Here is a 20,952-nt window from a genome sequence, read left to right on the forward strand (position 1 = left end):
TAGTGAAATTTTGAGTACAAATTATACAAGCAAGTTTTTAGAGGCTGTTACTGCTGACTAGCATAACACTGAAGGAGGTTGGGTGGCAGGAACAACACATGTATGGACAATCTCAAGCTAATAGGTATCTCATGCAAGACTATACCCTTTATTTCTCATTTTTTCTTACTTTTTAAAATTATTATTTTTTTGGAAGTCAGCAATGAAAAACCACAGCACAGTAACAACCTTTATTCTTCTTGGACTGACTGATAATCCACAATTACAAGTGGTAATTTTTCTTCTCCTTTTCCCTTCATGTTGAGTGTCAGTGGGAATCTAACCATAATCACCCTCACCCTACTGGACTCTCATCTAAAGACACCCATGTATTTCTTCCTCTGAAGTTTCTTATTTTTAGAAATTTCATTCACAACTGTCTGCATCCCCAGATTTCTTGCCAGTATGGCAACAGGTGATAAGTCCATTTCTTACAATAGTTGTGCAACACAGCTGTTTTTTTACTATTGAATTTTTTGAATTTACAATTGAATTTTTTCTTCTGGCTGCCATGTCTTATGACCACTATATGGCCATCTGCAAACCCCTGCATTACACCACCATCATGAGTGACAGAGTCTGCAACTTGTTGGTCTTTGCTTCATGGTTGGCTGGTTTTATAGTAATTGTTCCACCACTCCTTGTGGGTCTTCAGCTAGATTTCTGTGCAGACAACGCTATAGATCATTTCTTCTGCGATTTTTCTCCTATATTACAGCTCTTGTGCACAGACACAGATGTAATAGATTTAATGGCATTTCTCTCAGCCATTTTGACCCTCCTGGTACACTGATATTAGTGATTCTCTCCTACACAAACATCATCAGGACTATACTGAAGATACCTTCTTCTCAACAGAGGAAGAAAGCCTTTTCTACATGTTCTTCTCACATGGTAGTTGTGTCCATTTCATATGGCAGCTGCATTTTCATGTATGTGAAACCCTCTGCAAAGGACAGACTATCTTTAAATAAAGGGATAGCCCTGCTCAGTACTTCTGTTGCCCCCATGTTGAATCCCTTCACTTATACACTGAGAAACAAACAAGTGCAAGATGCTTTTAAGCACATGATCAAAAAGATTGAGATGCTTCACACTGCATGCTGATCACATCAAAAGAAGGGAGTCACAGTAATTATTCTTCTGTTCTATTTGAATTTGTTTTTGATATTGAATTACTGCAATTCTGTCTGCTCTAATGTTAATCTGCTGCCTAAACTTTTATTTTTATATAAGCATTTTTAAAGTGCACAGAAATTTTTACTTGGAATATTTTAATAGAGATTATAATAATTCTAAGTTTTCCAAATGGGTGGATGAGAAATCTTCATAATTATTGAGCTTATATAATCTTCAGTAGCAATAACTATGGCAATAATTTCAAACAATCAATTTCTAAATTTCTTTTGCTTGCTACAACTCTCTTTTGAAAACTGTTTACTTTTTCACATACTGTTAAAATACCATGCATTAAGAATGGCACATGATATGAGCACTGGGTGTTATATGCAATCGTTAAACACTACATCAGAAACTGATGATGTACTATATATTGGCTAATTGAATTTAAATTAAAAAATAAATAAAATATCATGTATTTTGGAACAGAGTGGTAGAGAAATATCTTCATGAAAGCATATACGATTGATGGGTATTTGTTATCATATAGAAGAGAAAATTGGAATATGTCTATTTGTAAAATAAAATCATATATTTCTCTTAATGCATATTTAAAAAATTTTGCCTGAGAAGTTCTGAGTCCCTGATACATTTTTAAAAAATATATCTTAACATACCCTTATATGCTTCCTCCATTCTCCTATCCTCCCTACTCCCTCAACCTTCTCCTCTTTCCTCTTCTGAACATTCAAATGTAAAAACCATTCTTAGATGGAAGACTGTACAAAAACAGCCTGTGGGCTTGTACTGCAGATTTGGGTTTGCTTGTCCAATGTCTAAATAATAGCAAAAGGCTAGGGATGGCCCTAAAGTAAGGATGAAGGTCTGATTTCTTATCTGTTTTACTATTTCAAGGTGATGCAATCTACCTGTTATGTTCTATTAATCAAAAAAAAATCTAAAATTCAATAACTCAATATTTAGTGCCAATATTGTTTTGATTTAAACCAATAAGTGGTCCATAACTTAAAACACATTGCATTTCGTGTTATAATCTAATTCAGCATATGAATCTACTGTTACCCTCTAAAATTCATCTGGGATAAGGTAGGCAAATATTTTAATTAAATGGGTATGTGGAATGGATTACCATTTCTGCATCATTTTTTAAAGTATTTATTTGATGGTAGTATCAAGTACTACAGTTTTTCCAGGGAAAGATGCTTTGATTTGTTATTTGTTTATGAGGGTGAACTCCATGGTTTTCTACTTGGTCCTGAGTATATCTCTTTTAACAATATATCAGGATGATTTTTCACATGCAATAGAATGACTGTAAATGAGACTAACACATAACTGCCACTTATCAATAAAACTTTCTCCACCCTCATTATTCTCCATTCTAATAAGTGTGCACCCTGGCATTTTATTATCATAATAATTAAGATTAGCTCAGAGATGAGGTGAAACAATCCCAGAAAGTTCCAGATTTTACCCTCTTCAGTGGACAGTTTTCCTGACAAATGAATTTATATTCTTTCAGGAAAATTGGAAGGTGATTAAGATACTAATATCAATGCATGACTCTTCCTCAAGGATAACTTCCTTAATGGGTTCTGGCTCTATGAATAAAGACTAAAGTCTTTATTTGGATAAGGAGTCTAACACCATTCAATGGCTATATCATTCTTCCTTTCACCCAAACTAGAGTTCTTTCAATTATGTAGGTCAAATAGGAACTTAATGGATTCTCTATTTATTTTAGCCTTAGGAGCAGCATGATGTATTTTTCAAACTAATGCATATCACACAATTTTGATATTCAGTCTAATTCTACCAACTAATAACTAACCGTACCCATCTTGCCAATGTCAGCTAATTGCTATTACATGACCTCTGCCTTCCCATAGTCCCATCATTTCCAGTGAAATGAGGAAGCTCACTGTAATGAAATTATCTCCCACTTTCACTTCAGACCAGCAATTACAAAACCTTTCAATGTTGTTAATACCCTCCTGTGCATTAAATAATGTTCCATATTGCTGTAATTCTACATCTTGGACTTATTTTTCTAATATTTCAGCTTTAATCAGGATAAGTCATTCACAAATTCAAGTAGTTACCTAATTGAACAAAAAATTATAGCCATCATCAGAGGCTTGAAAACTTCCATTAAAACCACAATCACTGGAGGAGGAGTCAAGATGGCGGGGAAGTAGCAGGCTGAGACTACTTCAGGTAGCGGGAGATCAGCTAGATAGCTTATCTAAAGATTGCAAACACCTACAAATCCAACGGGAGATCGAAGAGAAGAAGAACAGCAACTCTAGAAACAGAAAATCAACCACTTTCTGAAAGGTAGGACTGGCAGAGAAGTGAATCTAAAGCGACGGGAAGATAGACCACAGGGGGAGGGGCCGGCTCCCGGCAAGCGGCAGAGCAATGGAGCACAAAATCAGGACTTTTAAAAGTCTGTTCCGCTGAGGGACATTGCTCCAGAGGCTTAACCGGGGTGAAGCCCACGCAGAGTCAGCGTGGCCTCAGGTCCCGCAGGGTCACAGAAGGATCGGGGGTGTCTGAGTGTCGCAGAGCTTATAGGTATTAGAACAGGGAAGCCGGCTACAGAGACAGAGCCGAGGAGTAAGCTCTAAGCTCGGGGTTACCTTGACCCGGTCGCAGGCTCGGTCAGCTCGGAGCGCGGCCTGAGGCCAGGGTGACGGGAGTAATTGGGCGCTGTTCTCTGAGGGCGCACTGAGGAGTGGGGCCCTGGGCTCTCGGCTCCTCCGGGCCGGAGACTGGGAGGCTGCCATCTTCATTCCCGCCCTCCGGAACTTTACGGAAAGCGCTCAGGGAACAAAAGCTCCCGAAAGCAAACCCGAGCTGATTACTCAGACCGGCCGGGTAAGAGCGGTGCAACTCCGCCTGGGGCAAAGACACTTGAGAATCACTACAACAGTCCCCTCCCCCAGAATCAATAAGAAATTCAGCCAGGACCAAGTTCACCTACCAAGAAGTGCAGTTTCAATACCAAGGAGAGCAGCGAAATTCCAGAGGTGGAGAAAGCAAAGCATGGAACTCATGGCTTTCTCCCCATGATTCTTTTGCCTTGCAGTTAATTTAATTTTTTTTCTTTTTCAATTTTTTTTCCTTCTTCTGCTAAATTTTTTTAACTTTTACCCTTTTCTTTTTTAACGTTTTTTAACTAATTTATCTAATATATATATATATATATATATATATATATATTTCTTTTTTATATTTTTTTTTTTTTGGCTTTCTTTTTTTAATTGTTTCTTTTTTTCTTTCTTTTTTTTTTTCTTTCTGAACCTCTTTTTATCCCCTTTCTCCCCCCTCACTATTTGGGATCTCTTCTGATTTGGCTAAAGCATATTTTCCTGGGATTGTTGCCACCCTTTTAGTATTTTACTTGCTCCTTCATATACTCTTATCTGGACAAAATGACAAGGTGGAAAAATTCACCACAAAAAAAAGAACAAGAGGCAGTACTGAAGGCTAGGGACCTAATCAATACAGACATTGGTAATATGTCAGATCTAGAGTTCAGAATGACGATTCTCAAGGTTCTAGCCAGGCTCAAAAAAGGCATGGAAGATATTAGAGAAACCCTCTCGGGAGATATAAAAGCCCTTTCTGGAGAAATAAAAGAACTAAAATCTAACCAAGTTGAAATCAAAAAAGCTATTAATGAGGTGCAATCAAAAATGGAAGCTCTCACTGCTAGGATAAGTGAGGCAGAAGAAAGAATTAGCGATATAGAAGACCAAATGACAGAGAATAAAGAAGCTGAGCAAAAGAGGGACAAACAGCTACTGGACCATGAGGGGAGAATTCAAGAGATAAGTGACACCATAAGACGAAACAACATTAGAATAATTGGGATTCCAGAAGAAGAGGAAAGAGAGAGGGGAGCAGAAGGTATATTGGAGAGAATTATTGGAGAAAATTTCCCCAATATGGCAAAGGGAACAAGCATCAAAATCCAGGAGGTGCAGAGAACCCCCCTCAAAATCAATAAGAATAGGTGCACACCCCGTCACCTAATAGTAAAATTAACAAGTCTTAGTGACAAAGAGAAGATCCTGAAAGCAGCCCGGGAAAAGAAGTCTGTAACGTACAATGGTAAAAATATTAGATTGGCAGCAGACTTATCCACAGAGACCTGGCAGGCCAGAAAGAGCTGGCATGCTATATTCAGAGCACTAAACGAGAAAAACATGCAGCCAAGAATACTCTATCCAGCTGGCTATCACTGAAAATAGAAGGAGAGATTAAAAGCTTCCAGGACAAACAAAAACTGAAAGAATTTGCAAACACCAAACCAGCTCTACAGGAAATATTGAAAGGGGTCCTCTAAGCAAAGAGAGACCCTAAACATAGTAGATCAGAAAGGAACAGAGACAATATACAATAACAGTCCCCTTACAGGCAATACAATGGCACGAAATTCATATATCTCAATAGTTACCCTGAATGTTAATGGGATAAATGCCCCAATCAAAAGACACAGGGTATCAGAATGGATAAAAAAAACAAAACCATCTATATGTTGCCTACAAGAAACGCATTTTAGACCCGAAGACACCTCCAGTTTTAAAGTGAGGGGGTGAAAAACAACTTACCATGCTAATGGACAGCAGAAGAAAGCAGGAGTGGCAATCCTTATATCAGATCAATTAGATTTTAAGCCAAAGACTATAATAAGAGATGAGGAAGGACGCTATATCATACTCAAAGGATCTGCCCAACAAGAAGATCTAACAATTTTAAATATCTATGCCCCTAAGGTGGGAGCAGCCAACTATATAAACCAATTAATAACAAAATCAAAGAAACACATCGACAATAATACAATAATAGTAGGGGATTTTAACACTCCCCTCACTGAAATGGACAGATCATCCAAGCAAAAGATCAACAAGGAAATAAAGGCCTTGAATGACACACTGGACCAGATGGACATCACAGATATATTCAGAACATTTCATCCCAAAGCAACAGAATACACATTCTTCTCTAGTGCACATGGAACATTCTCCAGAATAGATCACATCCTGGGTCCTAAATCAGGTCTCAACCAGTATCAAAAGGTTGGGATCATTCCCTGCATATTTTCAGACCACAATGCTCTGAAGCTAGAACTCAATCACAAGAGGAAATTTGGAAAGAACCCAAATACATGGAGACTAAACAGCATCCTTCTAAAGAATGAATGGGTCAACCAGGAAATTAAAGAAGAATTGAAACAATTCACGGAAACAAATGATAATGAAAACACAATGGTTCAGAATCTGTGGGACACAACAAAGACAGTCCTGAGAGGAAAATATATAGCGATACAAGCCTTTCTCAAGAAACAAGAAAGGTCTCAGGTACACAACCTAACCCTACACCTAAAAGAGCTGGAGAGAGAACAATAAAGAAAGCCTAAACCCAGCAGGAGAAATCATAAAGATCAGAGCAGAAATCAATGAAATAGAAACCAAAAAAACAATAGAACACATCAACGAAACTAGGAGCTGGTTCTTTGAAAGAATTAATAAGATCAATAAACCCCTGGCCAGACTTATCAAAAAGAAAAGAGAAAGGACCCAAATAAATAAAATCATGAATGAAAGAAGAGAGATCACAACGAACACCAAAGAAATACAGACAATTATAAGAACATACTATGAGCAACTCTACACCAACAAAGTTGACAATCTGGAAGAAATGGATGCATTCCTAGAGACATATAAACTACCACAACTGAACCAGGAAGAAATAGAAAGCCTGAACAGACCCATAACCAGTAAGAAGATTGAAACAGTCATCAAAAATCTCCAAACAAACAAAAGCCCAGGGCCAGATGGCTTCCCGGGGGAATTCTACCAAACATTTAAAGAAGAACTAATTCCTATTCTCCTGAAACTGTTCCAAAAAATAGAAATGGAAGGAACACTTCCAAACTCATTTTATGAGGCCAGCATCACCTTGATCCCAAAACCAGACAAGGAACCCATCATAAAAGAGAACTACAGACCAATATCCTTGATGAACACAGATGCAAAAATTCTCACCAAAATACTAGCCAATAGGATTCAACAGTACACTAAAAGGATTATTCACCACGACCAAGTGGGATTTATTCCAGGGCTGCAAGGTTGGTTCAACATCCACAAATCAATCAATATGATACAACACATTAATAAAAGAAAGAACAAGAACCATATGATACTCTCCATAGATGCTGAAAAAGCATTTGACAAAGTACAGCATCCCTTCCTGATCAAAACTCTTCAAAGTGTAGGGATAGAGGGCACATACCTCAATATTATCAAAGCCATCTATGAAAAACCCACCGCAAATATCATTCTCAATGGAGAAAAACTGAAAGCTTTTCCGCTAAGGTCAGGAACACGGCAGGGATGTCTTATCACCACTGCTACTCAACATAGTACTAGAAGTCCTAGCCTCAGCAATCAGACAACAAAAGGAAATTAAAGGCTTCCATATCGGCAAAGAAGAAGTCAAACTATCACTCTTCGCAAATGATATGATACTATATGTGGAAAACCCAAAAGACTCCACTCCAAAACTGCTAGAACTTGTACAGGAATTCAGTAAAGTGTCAGGATATAAAATCAATGCCCAGAAATCAGTTGCATTTCTCTACACCAACAACAAGACAGAAGAAAGAGAAATTAAGGAGTCCATCCCATTTACAATTGCACCCAAAACTAGAAGATACCTAGGAATAAACCTAACCAAAGAGGCTAAGAATCTATACACAGAAAACTATAAAGTACTCATGAAAGAAATTGAGGAAGACACAAAGAAATGGAAAAATGTTCCATGCTCCTGGATTGGAAGAATAAATATTGTGAAAATGTCTATGCTACCTAAAGCAATCTACACATTTAATGCAATTCCTATCAAAGTACCATCCATTTTTTTCAAAGAAATGGAACAAATAATCCTAAAATTTATATGGAACCAGAAAAGACCTCGAATAGCCAAAGGAATATTGAAAAAGAAAGCCAAAGTTGGTGGCATCACAATTCCGGACTTCAAGCTCTATTACAAAGCTGTCATCATCAAGACAGCATGGTACTGGCAGAAAAACAGACCCATAGATCAATGGAACAGAATAGAGAGCCCAGAAATAGACCCTCAACTCTATGGTCAACTAATCTTCAACAAAGCAGGAAAGAATGTCCAATGGAAAAAAGACAGCCTCTTCAACAAATGGTGTTGGGAAAATTGGACAGCCACATCCAGAAAAATGAAATTGGATCATTTCCTTACACCACACACAAAAATAGACTCAAAATGGATGAAGGACCTCAATGTGAGAAAGGAATCCATCAAAATCCTTGAGGAGAACACAGGCAGCAACCTCTTCGACCTCAGCCGCAGCAACATCTTCCTAGGAACATCGCCAAAGGCAAGGGAAGCAAGGGCAAAAATGAACTATTGGGATTTTATCAAGATCAAAAGCTTTTGCACAGCAAAGGAAACAGTTAACAAAACCAAAAGACAACTCACAGAATGGGAGAAGATATTTGCAAACGACATATCAGATAAAGGGCTAGTGTCCAAAATCTATAAAGAACTTAGCAAACTCAACACCCAAAGAAGAAATAATCCAATCAAGAAATGGGCAGAAGACATGAACAGACATTCCTGCAAAAAAGACATCCAGATGGCCAACAGACACATGAAAAAGTGCTCCATATCACTCGGCATCAGGGAAATACAAATCAAAACCACAATGAGATATCACCTCACACCAGTCAGAATGGCTAAAATTAACAAGTCAGGAAATGAGAGATGCTGGCGAGGATGCGGTGAAAGGGGAACCCTCCTACACTGTTGGTGGGAATGCAAGCTGGTGCAACCACTCTGGAAAACAGCATGGAGGTTCCTCAAAATGTTGAAAATAGAACTACCCTATGACCCAGCAATTGCACTGCTGGGTATTTACCCTAAAGATACAAACGTAGTGATCCGAAGGGGCACGTGCACCCGAATGTTTATAGCAGCAATGTCTACAATAGCCAAACTATGGAAAGAACCTAGATGTCCATCAACAGACGAATGGATAAAGAAGAAGTGGTATATATACACAATGGAATACTATGCAGCCATCAAAAGAAATGAAATCTTGCCATTTGCGGTGACATGGATGGAACTAGAGGGTATCATGCTTAGCGAAATAAGTCAATCGGAGAAAGACAACTATCATATGATCTCCCTGATATGAGGGAGAGGAGATGCAACATGAGGGGTTAAGGGTGTAGGAGAAGAGTAAATGAAACAAGATGGGAATAGGAGGGAGACAAACCATAAGTGACTCTTAATCTCACAAAACAAACTGAGGGTTGATGGGGGGAGGGGGTTTGGGAGAGGGGGGGTGGGATTATGGACATTGGGGAGGGTATTTGCTATGGTGAGTGCTGTGAAGTGTGTAAACCTGGCGATTCACAGACCTGTAACCCTGGGGATAAAAATATATTATATGTTTATAAAAAATAAAATTAAAAAACAAAGAAACAAACAAACAAAACCACAATCACTACTCAGACCTCACCCAGATCTATGATGTGCTGGTAAACTAGCTTTCTGGAAGTAAAAGCCTAATTTAGAGCCAAAACAGAAACAAAAGCAAACCCCACAATCATTAAAAATATATCAATAAATTCACCCTGACATGGAGTTATATTTACTTTCTCTCTGGTATATCACCCTTAGAATCTATTGTCGCATATATTCCCCAGGCCTTTGTCAATGTAAGTTGGTGAATTATTGCTATGGTCTTAACAGGTACCCCAAAATCCATATTTTGAAATTCTAACTTCCAAAGGTGATGGTATTAGGGGATAGGGCCTTTGGGAGGTAGTTAGATCATGGGTGTGAAACCACTAACAGGATTAGTGCTCTTATGCAGGACCCCAGAGAATTCTGTCCCCCTCCTTCTACCATGTAAGCATACAATGAGAAAACAGAAAACTGGAAGAAGGCCCTTATCTGACCACACTGACACTCTGAACATGGTTTTCCATGCTCCACAACTGTGTGAAATACATTTCTTTTTATGTAGGACACAGAGTCTTCTGATATTTTGTTATAGTAGTCCAAACGGACTAGAACAATTACTACAATACTTTTTGGTATTTAAGTTTTCTTTTTTGAGGTTTGAATGTTAGCCAATAAGCATGTGACATATATTCACTATCGTGCTACAAGGCAGGAAGGTTGTATCTAACTATATAGAGAAAGAAAATGACAAGTTTGTGGCTTTAAATTCTTAGCTTGATTTATACTCAGCAAACCATGGAGTTCCCATGACTACCCTCAAGAAATTTCTTATCTCTTATAGCCTTATGTCAGTTGTTACTGAAAACAAAGGAGGTTCTGATCTTTTTTTTTTTTTTTTTCAGTTGTAGTGTTGACATATAACACTGTTTTGGTTTCAGGTGTAAAACATGATGATTCAATATTTATATACACTGCAAAATCATCTCCACAATAAGCCTAGTTACAATCTGTCACCATACATGGTTACATTTTTTTTTCTTGTGCTGAGATCTTTTAAGATATATTCTCTTGGCAACTTTCAAATATGCCATAAAACATTATTAGTTATAGCCACCATAGATATTCATGATAGTGAATATATTTCACATGCTTATCATATTGTTCTGTATCATCTCTATTTACTTTGAAAAAGGTTATCCTTTGAAGCAAGCTTCTTTCTTTTTTTTTTTTTTTTAAGATTTTACTTATTTATTTGAGAGAAAGAGAGAAAGTGAGCATAAGCAGGGGGAGGGAAAGAGGGAGAGGGAGAAGCAGGCTCCCAGCTGAGCAGGGAGCCCAAAGCAAGGCTCAATCCCAGACCCCAGGATCATGACCTGAGCCAAAGGCACATATTTAATTGACTGTGCCACCCAGGTGCCCCAATAGAAGCTTCTTTCTAAGTGATAATCTAAGTAACTCATCAATACTTGATTCCAAGGATTCCTGATATCTTATCTTCTTACTGTTTTCAAACATTTCAAGTTCAGATAGCTAATTAAAAAAAAAAAATCCTCCTTAAGAGTGTATTTCATGCAACCAGCTGTGCAGTCATGACTGTTGAGTGCCAATTTTCCACGGACTTTCTACATATCTTGTATTAGCTCTTGCTCTACATTACTTTTACAACTGTTTTTATATCATTCAGCAATGGAGATAAAGATCATTTATTCTTCAAGGGTAGAAGGCAGTTTTTTTGTTTTGTTTTTTTCCTAACTGGAATTAAGATAATGTCCTGCACTGGGCAAGACTGGGCAGGTTTACTGGCAGCCTCTTTAAAGTACTGGTATTTTTCTAAGCTCAGGGTCTCGGTTGTGACACAGACCTATCGTATTTAATAATATCACCCAATACATTGTTTTATTATTGCTTTAACAAAAACTCAAATCTGTTTAGTTGGTACAAATTCCAGATGGTAACATGGCCACATAGATTCAAGCTTAATTCTTGGTAAGTTTTATAAAATTGTCCTTGTCTCTCATCCCCTGACTCCTCTAGATGAGGGGTCTGAGTGTGAGAAGGGTATGACTGGAAACCGGATGAAATTATAGGTGTGGAATGGACTACTCAGATTTTATGGAAGTGGAGAGAGAGAGAGAGAGAGAAAACCCGTTATCAGGGAAGAGGACACTTTAGACCCCAGAAGACTATTAATGCTCTTTGCCACTAAGAACTGTCTCTGGAGCCTTTTTCCGAAAGACAAATACTTCAGTGCAAGAATTTTAAATTTGCTTGACTTTTAGGTAAGCCATCCTCCATCAGATGAAGATAACAGAGATAATAGGGAACCACTCCAGCACCTCCTAGTCACCCCACACACCTACCTTCACCCACAGGCAAAATACTTCTTTTCAAAATTTATTTTAATTCCGGTAAAATTAACAGACAGTGCAATATTCATTTTAAGTGTACCATATAGATATTCAACAATTGTATACATTTTTTAAAATTTGTTTATTCATTTATTTATTTTTAATAAACATATAATGTATTTTGATCCCCAGGGGTACAGGTCTGTGAATCGCCAGGTTTACACACTTCACAGCACTCACCATAGCACATACCCTCCCCAATGTCCATAACCCCACCCCCCTCCCCCAACCCCCCTCCCTCCAGCAACCCTCAATTTGTTTTGTGAGATTAAGAGTCACTTATAGTTTGTCTTCCTCCCAATCCCATCTTGTTTCATTTATTCTTCTCCTACCCCCTTAACCCCCTCATGTTGCATCTCCACTTCCTCATTTCAGGGAGATCATATGATAGTTGTCTTTCTCTGATTGACTTATTTTGCTAAGCATGATACCCTCTAGTTCCATCCACGTCGTCGCAAATGGCAGAAGACATGAACAGATATTTCTGCAAAGAAGACATCCAGATGGCCAACAGACACATGAAAAAATGCTCCATATCACTCGGCATCAGGGAAATACAAATCAAAACCAGGTGAGGTGAGATATCACCTCACAGCAGTCAGAATGGCTAAAATTAACAAGTCAGGGAATGACAGATGCTGGCGAGGATGCGGAGGAAGGGGAACCCTCCTACACTGTTGGTGGGAATGCAAGCTGGTGCAACCACTCTGGAAAAGAGCATGGACCTTCCTCAAAATGTTGAAAATAGAACTACCCTATGACCCAGCAATTGCACTGCTGGGTATTTACCCTAAAGATACAAACGTAGTGATCCGAAGGGGTACGTGCACCCGAATGTTTATAGCAGCAATGTCTACAATAGCCAAACTATGGAAAGAACCTAGGTGTCCATCAACAGATGAATGGATAAAGAAGAGGTGGTATATATACACAATGGAATACTATGCAGCCATCAAAAGAAATTGTATACATTTTTCATTGTTCATCACGATAGGTGTACTCTTAATTCCCTTCACCTATTTCACCCATTCCTCCACTCACCTACCCTCTGATAACCATCTGCTTGTTCTCTATATTTAAGAGTCTACTTTTTGGTTTGTCTCTTTTTCTTTGTTTGTTGCTTAAATTCCACATGTAAGAGAAATCATATGTTATTTGTCTTTCTCTGAATGACTTATTTCACTTAGCATTATATCCACTAGATCTATCCTTGTTGCAAATGACAAGATTTCATTCATTTTTATGGCTGAGTAATATCCAATTGTACATGTATATACAATTGAAAATAGATGATGGATATATAGATAGATGATAGATACTAGAAAGATAGATAATTATTGTATCTTCTTTATCAATTCATCTATCGTTGGAGGCCATAGCATGGTTGGAGTCAAGGATCAAACCAGGCCCTGACTTGTGCCTCCTTCAAAGTCCGGACATCTTGACAAGGTTAAGGATGGGAAAGTTGAGTACACTGAGAAAAGGGTCTGTGCTATGTGTCATGCACTCGCCTATGTAACTTCCCACACACTCCCCCTACAGAAGGGAACAATGTGGTCAGGGTCATGAATTCTTAGTTGGTCCTTGTTGTTCTGTACCTCCCATAACCCACTCCTTGGTTGATTGTCTTGCTAATGGCTTTAGCCGAAACTACCTGACATCACGAGGTTTGCTTGTAGTCAATGTAAACTTGTTATAGAAACTTGCGGTCATCTGACTAGGTACTGATGTATTACTCCTCCTATTCTGGTCTACCTTATAAATGATTGTAAGATGTGGAATAAAATTGGCACTGTTGGACATCATCTTCAGTGTCCCTCCTGCCCCCATCTCTTTGTCTCTTAATTTCTTTTCACCGTTCTCTTAGCCCTCACGTTTTCCTGGTCGATTTGTCGTGCTGGCCATGACAATCTATCAATGGATACTTGGGTTGTGTTGCTTCCATAATTTGGCTCTTTGTAAAAAGTGCTGCAGTAAACATAGGGGTACAATATCCTTCCAAATTAACGCTTTAAAATTGTTTGGGTAAGTACCCAGTAGTGGAATTGCTGGGTCATATGGTGGTTGTATTTTTTATTTTTTTGAGGAATCTCCATAGTGTTTTCCACAGTGGCTGTTCTGATTTGCATTCCCACCAACAGTGTACAAGGGTTCCTTTTTCTCCACATCCTCACCAATATGTGTTCTTCCTTGTGTTTTTTATTTTAGTCAGGCAAAACACTTCCGAATGTCTTCCTCACTCCTATTTTAAGTCATATAGTGGAGCAGACTAATGTCACATGGCTGATGGCTTGAACAAATAGGACAGATTGGATTAAATATACTTAAGCAGTCCCTCCAAAAACAAGTTATTGAATTGGGAGCCCTGAAAGCCAGCTGAAAGCTATGTCAGAAGCATTACTAACCTGTAATATGAATGATGGATTTTTAACTTGGCTGCCAACCTCCAAAATTGTAAACTCTTTCTAGGAGACCTTAGGCACTCTTGGGTTTATACTTGTGTGAGGGCTAGTCACTGGCTTGCATCCCTTTGGAGAACCTTGTGACTGGCATCTTGGGAGTGATAAAAGAGACCTGCAGATTAATTAGAGAGGACAACAGAGGAACATACTTAGGTGAATTTGCAGCAGAAGCTGAGTTGGTTTAGAAATGAGGGATGGATTTTGTGGATGGAAATTCTGAAACATTTCTACATGTTGTGGTAGCTTTTGCTCTGGACTCTCTATTCAGGAATCTTTTGCAACAGATTTGGTAGATTTTTTTCCCCTTAGAAGTGTATTAAAAATACTACCTTCCCATTCAGTTTCCCTCTCTTCCCCTAATGTCCTTCATGACATCCCTTATGTACATATGAGTGAAACCATGTGATAATTGTCTTTCTCTGCTTGTCTTCTTTCACTTAGCATAATCTCCACCAGTTCCACCCATGTCAGTGTAAATGATGGGTATTCATCCTTTCTGATGGCTGAGTAATACTCCATTGTATATATGAATGTATCTTCTTTATCCATTCGTCTCTTGAAGTGTATCTGGTCTCCTACCACATTTAGGCTATTGTGGGCACTGCTGCTATGAACATTCAGGTGCATATGCTCCTTATTTTCACTACATCTGTATCTTTGGGATAAATACCTAGTAGTGCAACTGCTCGGACATAGGGTAGCTCTAGTTTTTAACTTTTTGAGGAATCTCCATACTATTTTCCAGAGTAGCTGTACCAGCTTCCATTGCAACCAACCAGTGTAAGAGGGTTCCCCTTTCTCCACATCCTTGACAACATTTGTTGTTTCCTGTCTTGTTAATTTTTGCCATTCTAACTGGTGTAAGGTAGTGTCTCCCTGTGGTTTTGACTGCTAACTGAATATAATAATTTTAAAAAAAGATATTGCCTTCTAGTAGGGCAAATTTGGGAAGGTTTTCCTCTTTAAAAGACTGAGAATTTACTAATTTAGGGATTCCTCAGCTTTAGATGTAGGTGCACTGTGTAACACAATACCCATTAGTGCCCTTCTCTGCAGAGAAAGGGAACTGATAAGAATATGAAGCACCTGCTTCCTGCTATATAATAAATAATAAAGCTTTCTGTCACTGACCCAATAGGACCCCTCTGTTCAGTATCTGTGAAATGATGTTTGGCCAACCTGTTAGACTCAAGGTAAAATATCAGGCTTTGATTAATACCATAGATTTGGGGGTGCCTGGGTGGCTCAGTGAGTTAAAGCCTCTGCCTTTGGCTCAAGTCGTGATCCCAGGGTCCTGGGATTGAGCTCCACATTGGACTCTGTGCTTCCCCCTCTCTCTCTGTCTGCCTCTCTGCGTACTTGTGATCTCTCTCTCTCTTTGTCAAATAAATAAATAAAATCTTAAAAAATATACCATTGATTTGGTAGAATATAATAAAGATAAATATTGTAGCACTTTAATCAATAATAGCTTTACTTTTATCTTATTTAAATGTTCAGTCTGGTATGTTGAAACTCCTCCACGAAGTCACTTGTTTGTAAGTTAATGCAATGGTGTCAGGAACCTGGGTGTACTCCCTCTTGTTGAACAGCCAGTGTATTCCTAGTATGGTTGCTCATATTCATGGCTCTAAATGGCTTGCCTTCCCATGTGCTGGTATCACAACAGTGAGAGGGGGGTAAAGAGGAAATGAGCAAACCTCTTTCATCAAATGATAATCCATGGAAATTGCATATCTTCACTTATAACCTTTGCTCATAATTTAGTTACATGGTCACAACAAGTTGCAAGGAAGTCTAGCTATAGACATAGATAAATATTCCATTAATACTGAGGAAGTGAAGAATGGGTGTTATGAAATATAAGTTTAAGATCTACTAGATCATTTTGCAAAGATTTTTGGAGGAAAGACTAAATTTAGAATAGAAACAAAATAACATATAGGACATAAAATTTTAGCTATTTCAGGTACAGTTTTTTTCTATGACTGGCTGATAAATTCTCCAGTTAATACTGTCACCGGTTATTACCAACTAAAATAATCTTTGCTTTTAAAACTTCCAATTTTTTATCTATGTATTTGGGATATCAAAACACATCTGTGTGGAAGGGCAAGCTCAGATTAGGGACATCTATACTGAAAGCTTTGGAGACATAGTTAAAAGTAGCTTTGAAAAGATATATATAATTTATTTTTTTAAGTATTTAGTGCCCAGGGAGAACTCATGTATAATGTATAAATTTGTAACCCTTGGGAATGGTGTTCTTGGATCTCATATCTCATGGGAACTCGTCATAATCTTTAGATATTTTCCTGTAGGGCCCAGAAAGCATAAATACTCAATGGGATCAAGTGTTCATGAATTTTATATGGCACTGCGAATAATACTAAGAAAAGCATTCAATATATAAATAAGTAAATTATAGTAATGGGGAAATTTAATATACTAGTCTACAAATCTAGAAAAAAAGCCCTAAAGCCATTTACAAAGTAGTTATGAATAGAAAAGAAAAATAATCATAGATTGTGGGATGAAGGGAGACTCCTTCAGAGAGGAATGGAATGCCAGTGTGGTTTGTTCAGCCTGATGATAAAAAAGTTAAATATTAAACCAGAGATACTTCGTCTGAATAAGTCTGTTTAATAGTTTCCAAAAAAAGTGTTTAATTTTTAAGTGTTTTTGGCAGACTGACTTATGACTCAAATGGTGAAAAGAATTGGTATGTCTAAAGTTTAAAGGCCATATTTCCATTAGATATGTTTTAACACATTTTCTCCTATTTTTACCATTATGGTATTAACCCTACTTTTTCTAACCTTTAAACTGTGACTTAAGAAAAATCATGGAAAAAGACAGAATATAATGAAAATTAAGTATTAAAAAACATTACTTTTTAAAAATTTCATTAATTTTCACAATATCTAACCTACGTCTGATTTCTAACAGTTATGTAATGTGATCTTGTTAACTTTTGTACAATGCATGTTGGGGGGATTGTTGGTGTGTGTATCTGTTGAAGTTGGACAAAAAAATAACCTTATATAATAAAACTGTGCTTAAGGTGATTTAGATATAAGCATCCCTACAGTTGTTGCCATTGGAGTAATTTGTGTAAATGAAGAAAAATTTATAATTCATCACTTTACAATTATGTGAACGTAAAAGGACTGCGGAGGAAAAACAACAGTCCTTACTTCTATCCACTCAGTTATTAACATGACTGACAACAGATTTATTTTTTAATCTGAGAATTCTCCTATAAATGCCTCCAGGTATAACTGGAAACAAATTTTGTTTGTACTTGTATGGTTATTTTTATTTATATGTCTTTGAAATAATAATGTATGTTTTAGAGATTGGAAATAATTATATCAAAATTTTCAAACCAGAAAATATTTTCTATCTGGGTCCCATTACTAGACCTTAATTATTTTACATGTTTGATATTAAGATACTGAAAAAAGAAATCTTCCTTAGACTCATTAATTTAAAAAAAAAGCGCTATAAGTTGCCCTATAATTGTTGGTACAGATTGTACTTTTCAGAGGACAACTTAGGAAAAAATCCTCTTTCAAACTTAATCCTGATCTCCAATTTGATAGGTGTGCAAACCAGAACAATCTGATTGTCTCACTTAATATATGCCATGTGTTGCAATAACCATAGTTATCTGTAGTTAATATTTATTTAATTACTTGTTAGCCAAATATTTGAATATCCTTATGATAGGGAAATACATGTCTTCTAAAATTTTGTCATCACTCTTTTGTGATTTGCTGTGTTTGAAACTTACCAAATACTCTTCATCTCTTTTAGGCCATGCTGACCTCAAGTTGTTCAGCTTTTCAGTCTGTATTTTAGATAAAGAATAAAATGGTAAGTGTAAAGCATAGAAGCAGATGGAAAGAAATTTTATGGTAAACATTTTCTTGTAATTTTTATTTACTAATACTAATTTACATATTATTAATTTTAAGATTACACTAATTTTTGTTATAATTTTCTTTTAATTTTTACTCATTTACTTCTTTTAATTTTTCCCCATAAACTCACTATTCTCTCTTTTTTTAAAGCTTTATTATTTATTTGAGAGAAAGAAAAAGACAGAGAGCAGGGGGAAGGGCAGAGGGAGAGGGAGAGAAGCAGACTCCATGCTGAGCATGGAGTGGGACTTAATCTGGGATCCTGAGATCATGACCTGAGCCAAAATCAAGAGCCTGCCACTTATCTGATTCAGGCACCCTTCACTATGCTATTTCTTAAAACCATAGCATCTCTAGGTTTCCATAAGCTTTATCTTTATCTTTCTCCCTGCTTATGCAATTTCCTGAAACCCTATTTATATATTTCTATCTACTTATATATCCACTACTGTCATTTATATATATTTTTTTCATTTTTCAGAATCATTACTTTTAGAGGAAAACTGCACTTTTTTTTTTAAATTACACACACCAATATTACCAGACTGTTCCTACTGATTTTGTTTGAGAGTACAACATGGGAAGAAAGGGATGATAACAGAGATTGATGGGATGGAAATACTAAGAAGGATAGAAAATAAAACCATTCATGATATTTCATATTAATTTTCTCTGAAATTGTATCTCATTAGCCATGAAAGAAATGACAGAAGAATCAGTCACTTGAATTTCATTAGTTGAGTAAAATGGTAAAGCTATAGTAACCTTGTTTTTGACAGGATCAAGTGTTGTATATTTTATGAAAACATTTTCTGATGTACTTTTAATGACAATAATCATTTTGGTTCTAGAATGAAAATCTCTTAATTGAATAGGAAATGGGATCTATCTCAACTCTTGCATAAAATCAAGAGAGAAGAAGCATTTTTCCATGTTTTAAAACGTACTCTAATTTCCCTGTGATATTTCCTCTTATATAAAAATGCTCAACAATTGCTATAATCACATAGGTTATTCTCTGGTAGAACTGAATTAAGGATGAAATTCTCTGTACAGCTGCTCTGGAAATGCAAACTATAGTTCTTCCTGGCATATCCATTTTCAAAACATGAATGAGCATTGTATTCTATCTGAAATATCACTTTACTAACTTTAAACACTTAAATCACTGTTATTTTTCCATTGGGATCATCAATTTCTTTCTTCCTTTCTTTTCTATTTAGACCTGCAAAAGTAAAGGTCAGTAATGGAAAGCTGCACACAAGCAATAGTGTTTATCCTGGCAGGTTTGACTGATGACCCACAGTTGAATGTTGTGTTATTTGTCTTTCTGCTTCACACCTACTTGCTGAGCATCACTGGCAATCTGACCATCATCACACTCACCCTGGTGGATACTCACCTCAAGATCCCCATGTATTTTTTCCTTCGGAATTTTTCCTTCCTAGAAATTCCCTATACTACTACATGCATCCCTAAATTATTGGTTACTATGGCAACTGGAGACAAAACCATTTCCTTTAATTGTTGTGCAACTCAAGTGTTTTTTGCCTTCCTTCTTGGTGCATCTGAATTTTACTTGCTGGCTGCTATGTCCTATGACCGCTATGTTGCCATCTGTAAGCCCCTGCATTACACAACCATCATGAACAGTAAGGTCTGTATTCAACTTGTCTTCTGTTGTTGGTTTGCTGGTTTTTTGGTCATCTTTCCACCTCTCCTTCTAGGCCTAAATCTTGACTTCTGTGCCTCTAAAATTGTTGCTCATTTCTACTGTGATACAACTCCCCTCATGCAGATCTCCTGTTCAGATACACAGCTCTTGGAAACAATGGGATACATCTCTGCTTTGGTGACACTTGTAGTCACATTAATAATGGTGTTACTATCATATACCTATATTGCCTTAAAAATTCTAAAAATCCCTTCAAGTAAGCAGAAGAAAAAAGCTTTTTCAACATGTTCTTCTCACATGATTGTGATATCCCTTTCTTATGGCAGCTGCATCTTCATGTATGTTAAACCATCAGTCAAACAAAGAACATCTTTTTTCCAAGGGAATTGCAGTGCTCAATACTTCCATGGCTCCACTTTTGAATCCTTTCATTTACACTTTGAAGAACCAGCAGGTGAAGAAAGCCTTCATGAATAGAGTACACAAAATTGTTTATTTTTCAAACAAATGAGTTTCCTGTTGCATAATACATACTGGAAATGAACAAAGTAGTCTCATATAATACCAGTGTATTCAATAGTAGCTTTCAGTACATAGTTTCCTGTTTTTTCCCTTTATCCCTATGATACTCATCTTAATCTCTTTCAAGTTTTATTCACAAAAGCCTTTGCTTTTAATGTTCACATTCCTATATTCTTCATGAGATATATCTTTTTTTCTCATCTCACTTCCTTTTCCTCTAGATATAGGAAAGAAATCGAGCCACATTTTTCAATCTGTCTCTT

The 20,952-nt window shown here is 37.1% G+C and overlaps 1 protein-coding gene and 1 pseudogene across 1 annotated transcript; both read left to right on the top strand.

Annotated features, from left to right (window-relative positions):
* Positions 1-202: 202 nt before the first annotated feature.
* LOC111157764 lies at positions 203-1,146 on the top strand (annotated as a pseudogene).
* An 18,592-nt stretch (positions 1,147-19,738) lies between these two features.
* LOC111157913 (olfactory receptor 6C74-like) lies at positions 19,739-20,678 on the top strand. The gene is given in 2 exon segments (XM_022519639.1): positions 19,739-20,539; positions 20,541-20,678. Coding segments are annotated over 2 exon segments (939 nt in total).
* The last annotated feature ends 274 nt before the right edge of the window (positions 20,679-20,952 follow it).

Source organism: Enhydra lutris, unplaced genomic scaffold (genome assembly GCF_002288905.1).
Source record: "Enhydra lutris kenyoni isolate GAN:26980312 unplaced genomic scaffold, ASM228890v2 scaffoldscaffold56, whole genome shotgun sequence".
NCBI lineage: Eukaryota > Metazoa > Chordata > Mammalia > Carnivora > Mustelidae > Enhydra > Enhydra lutris.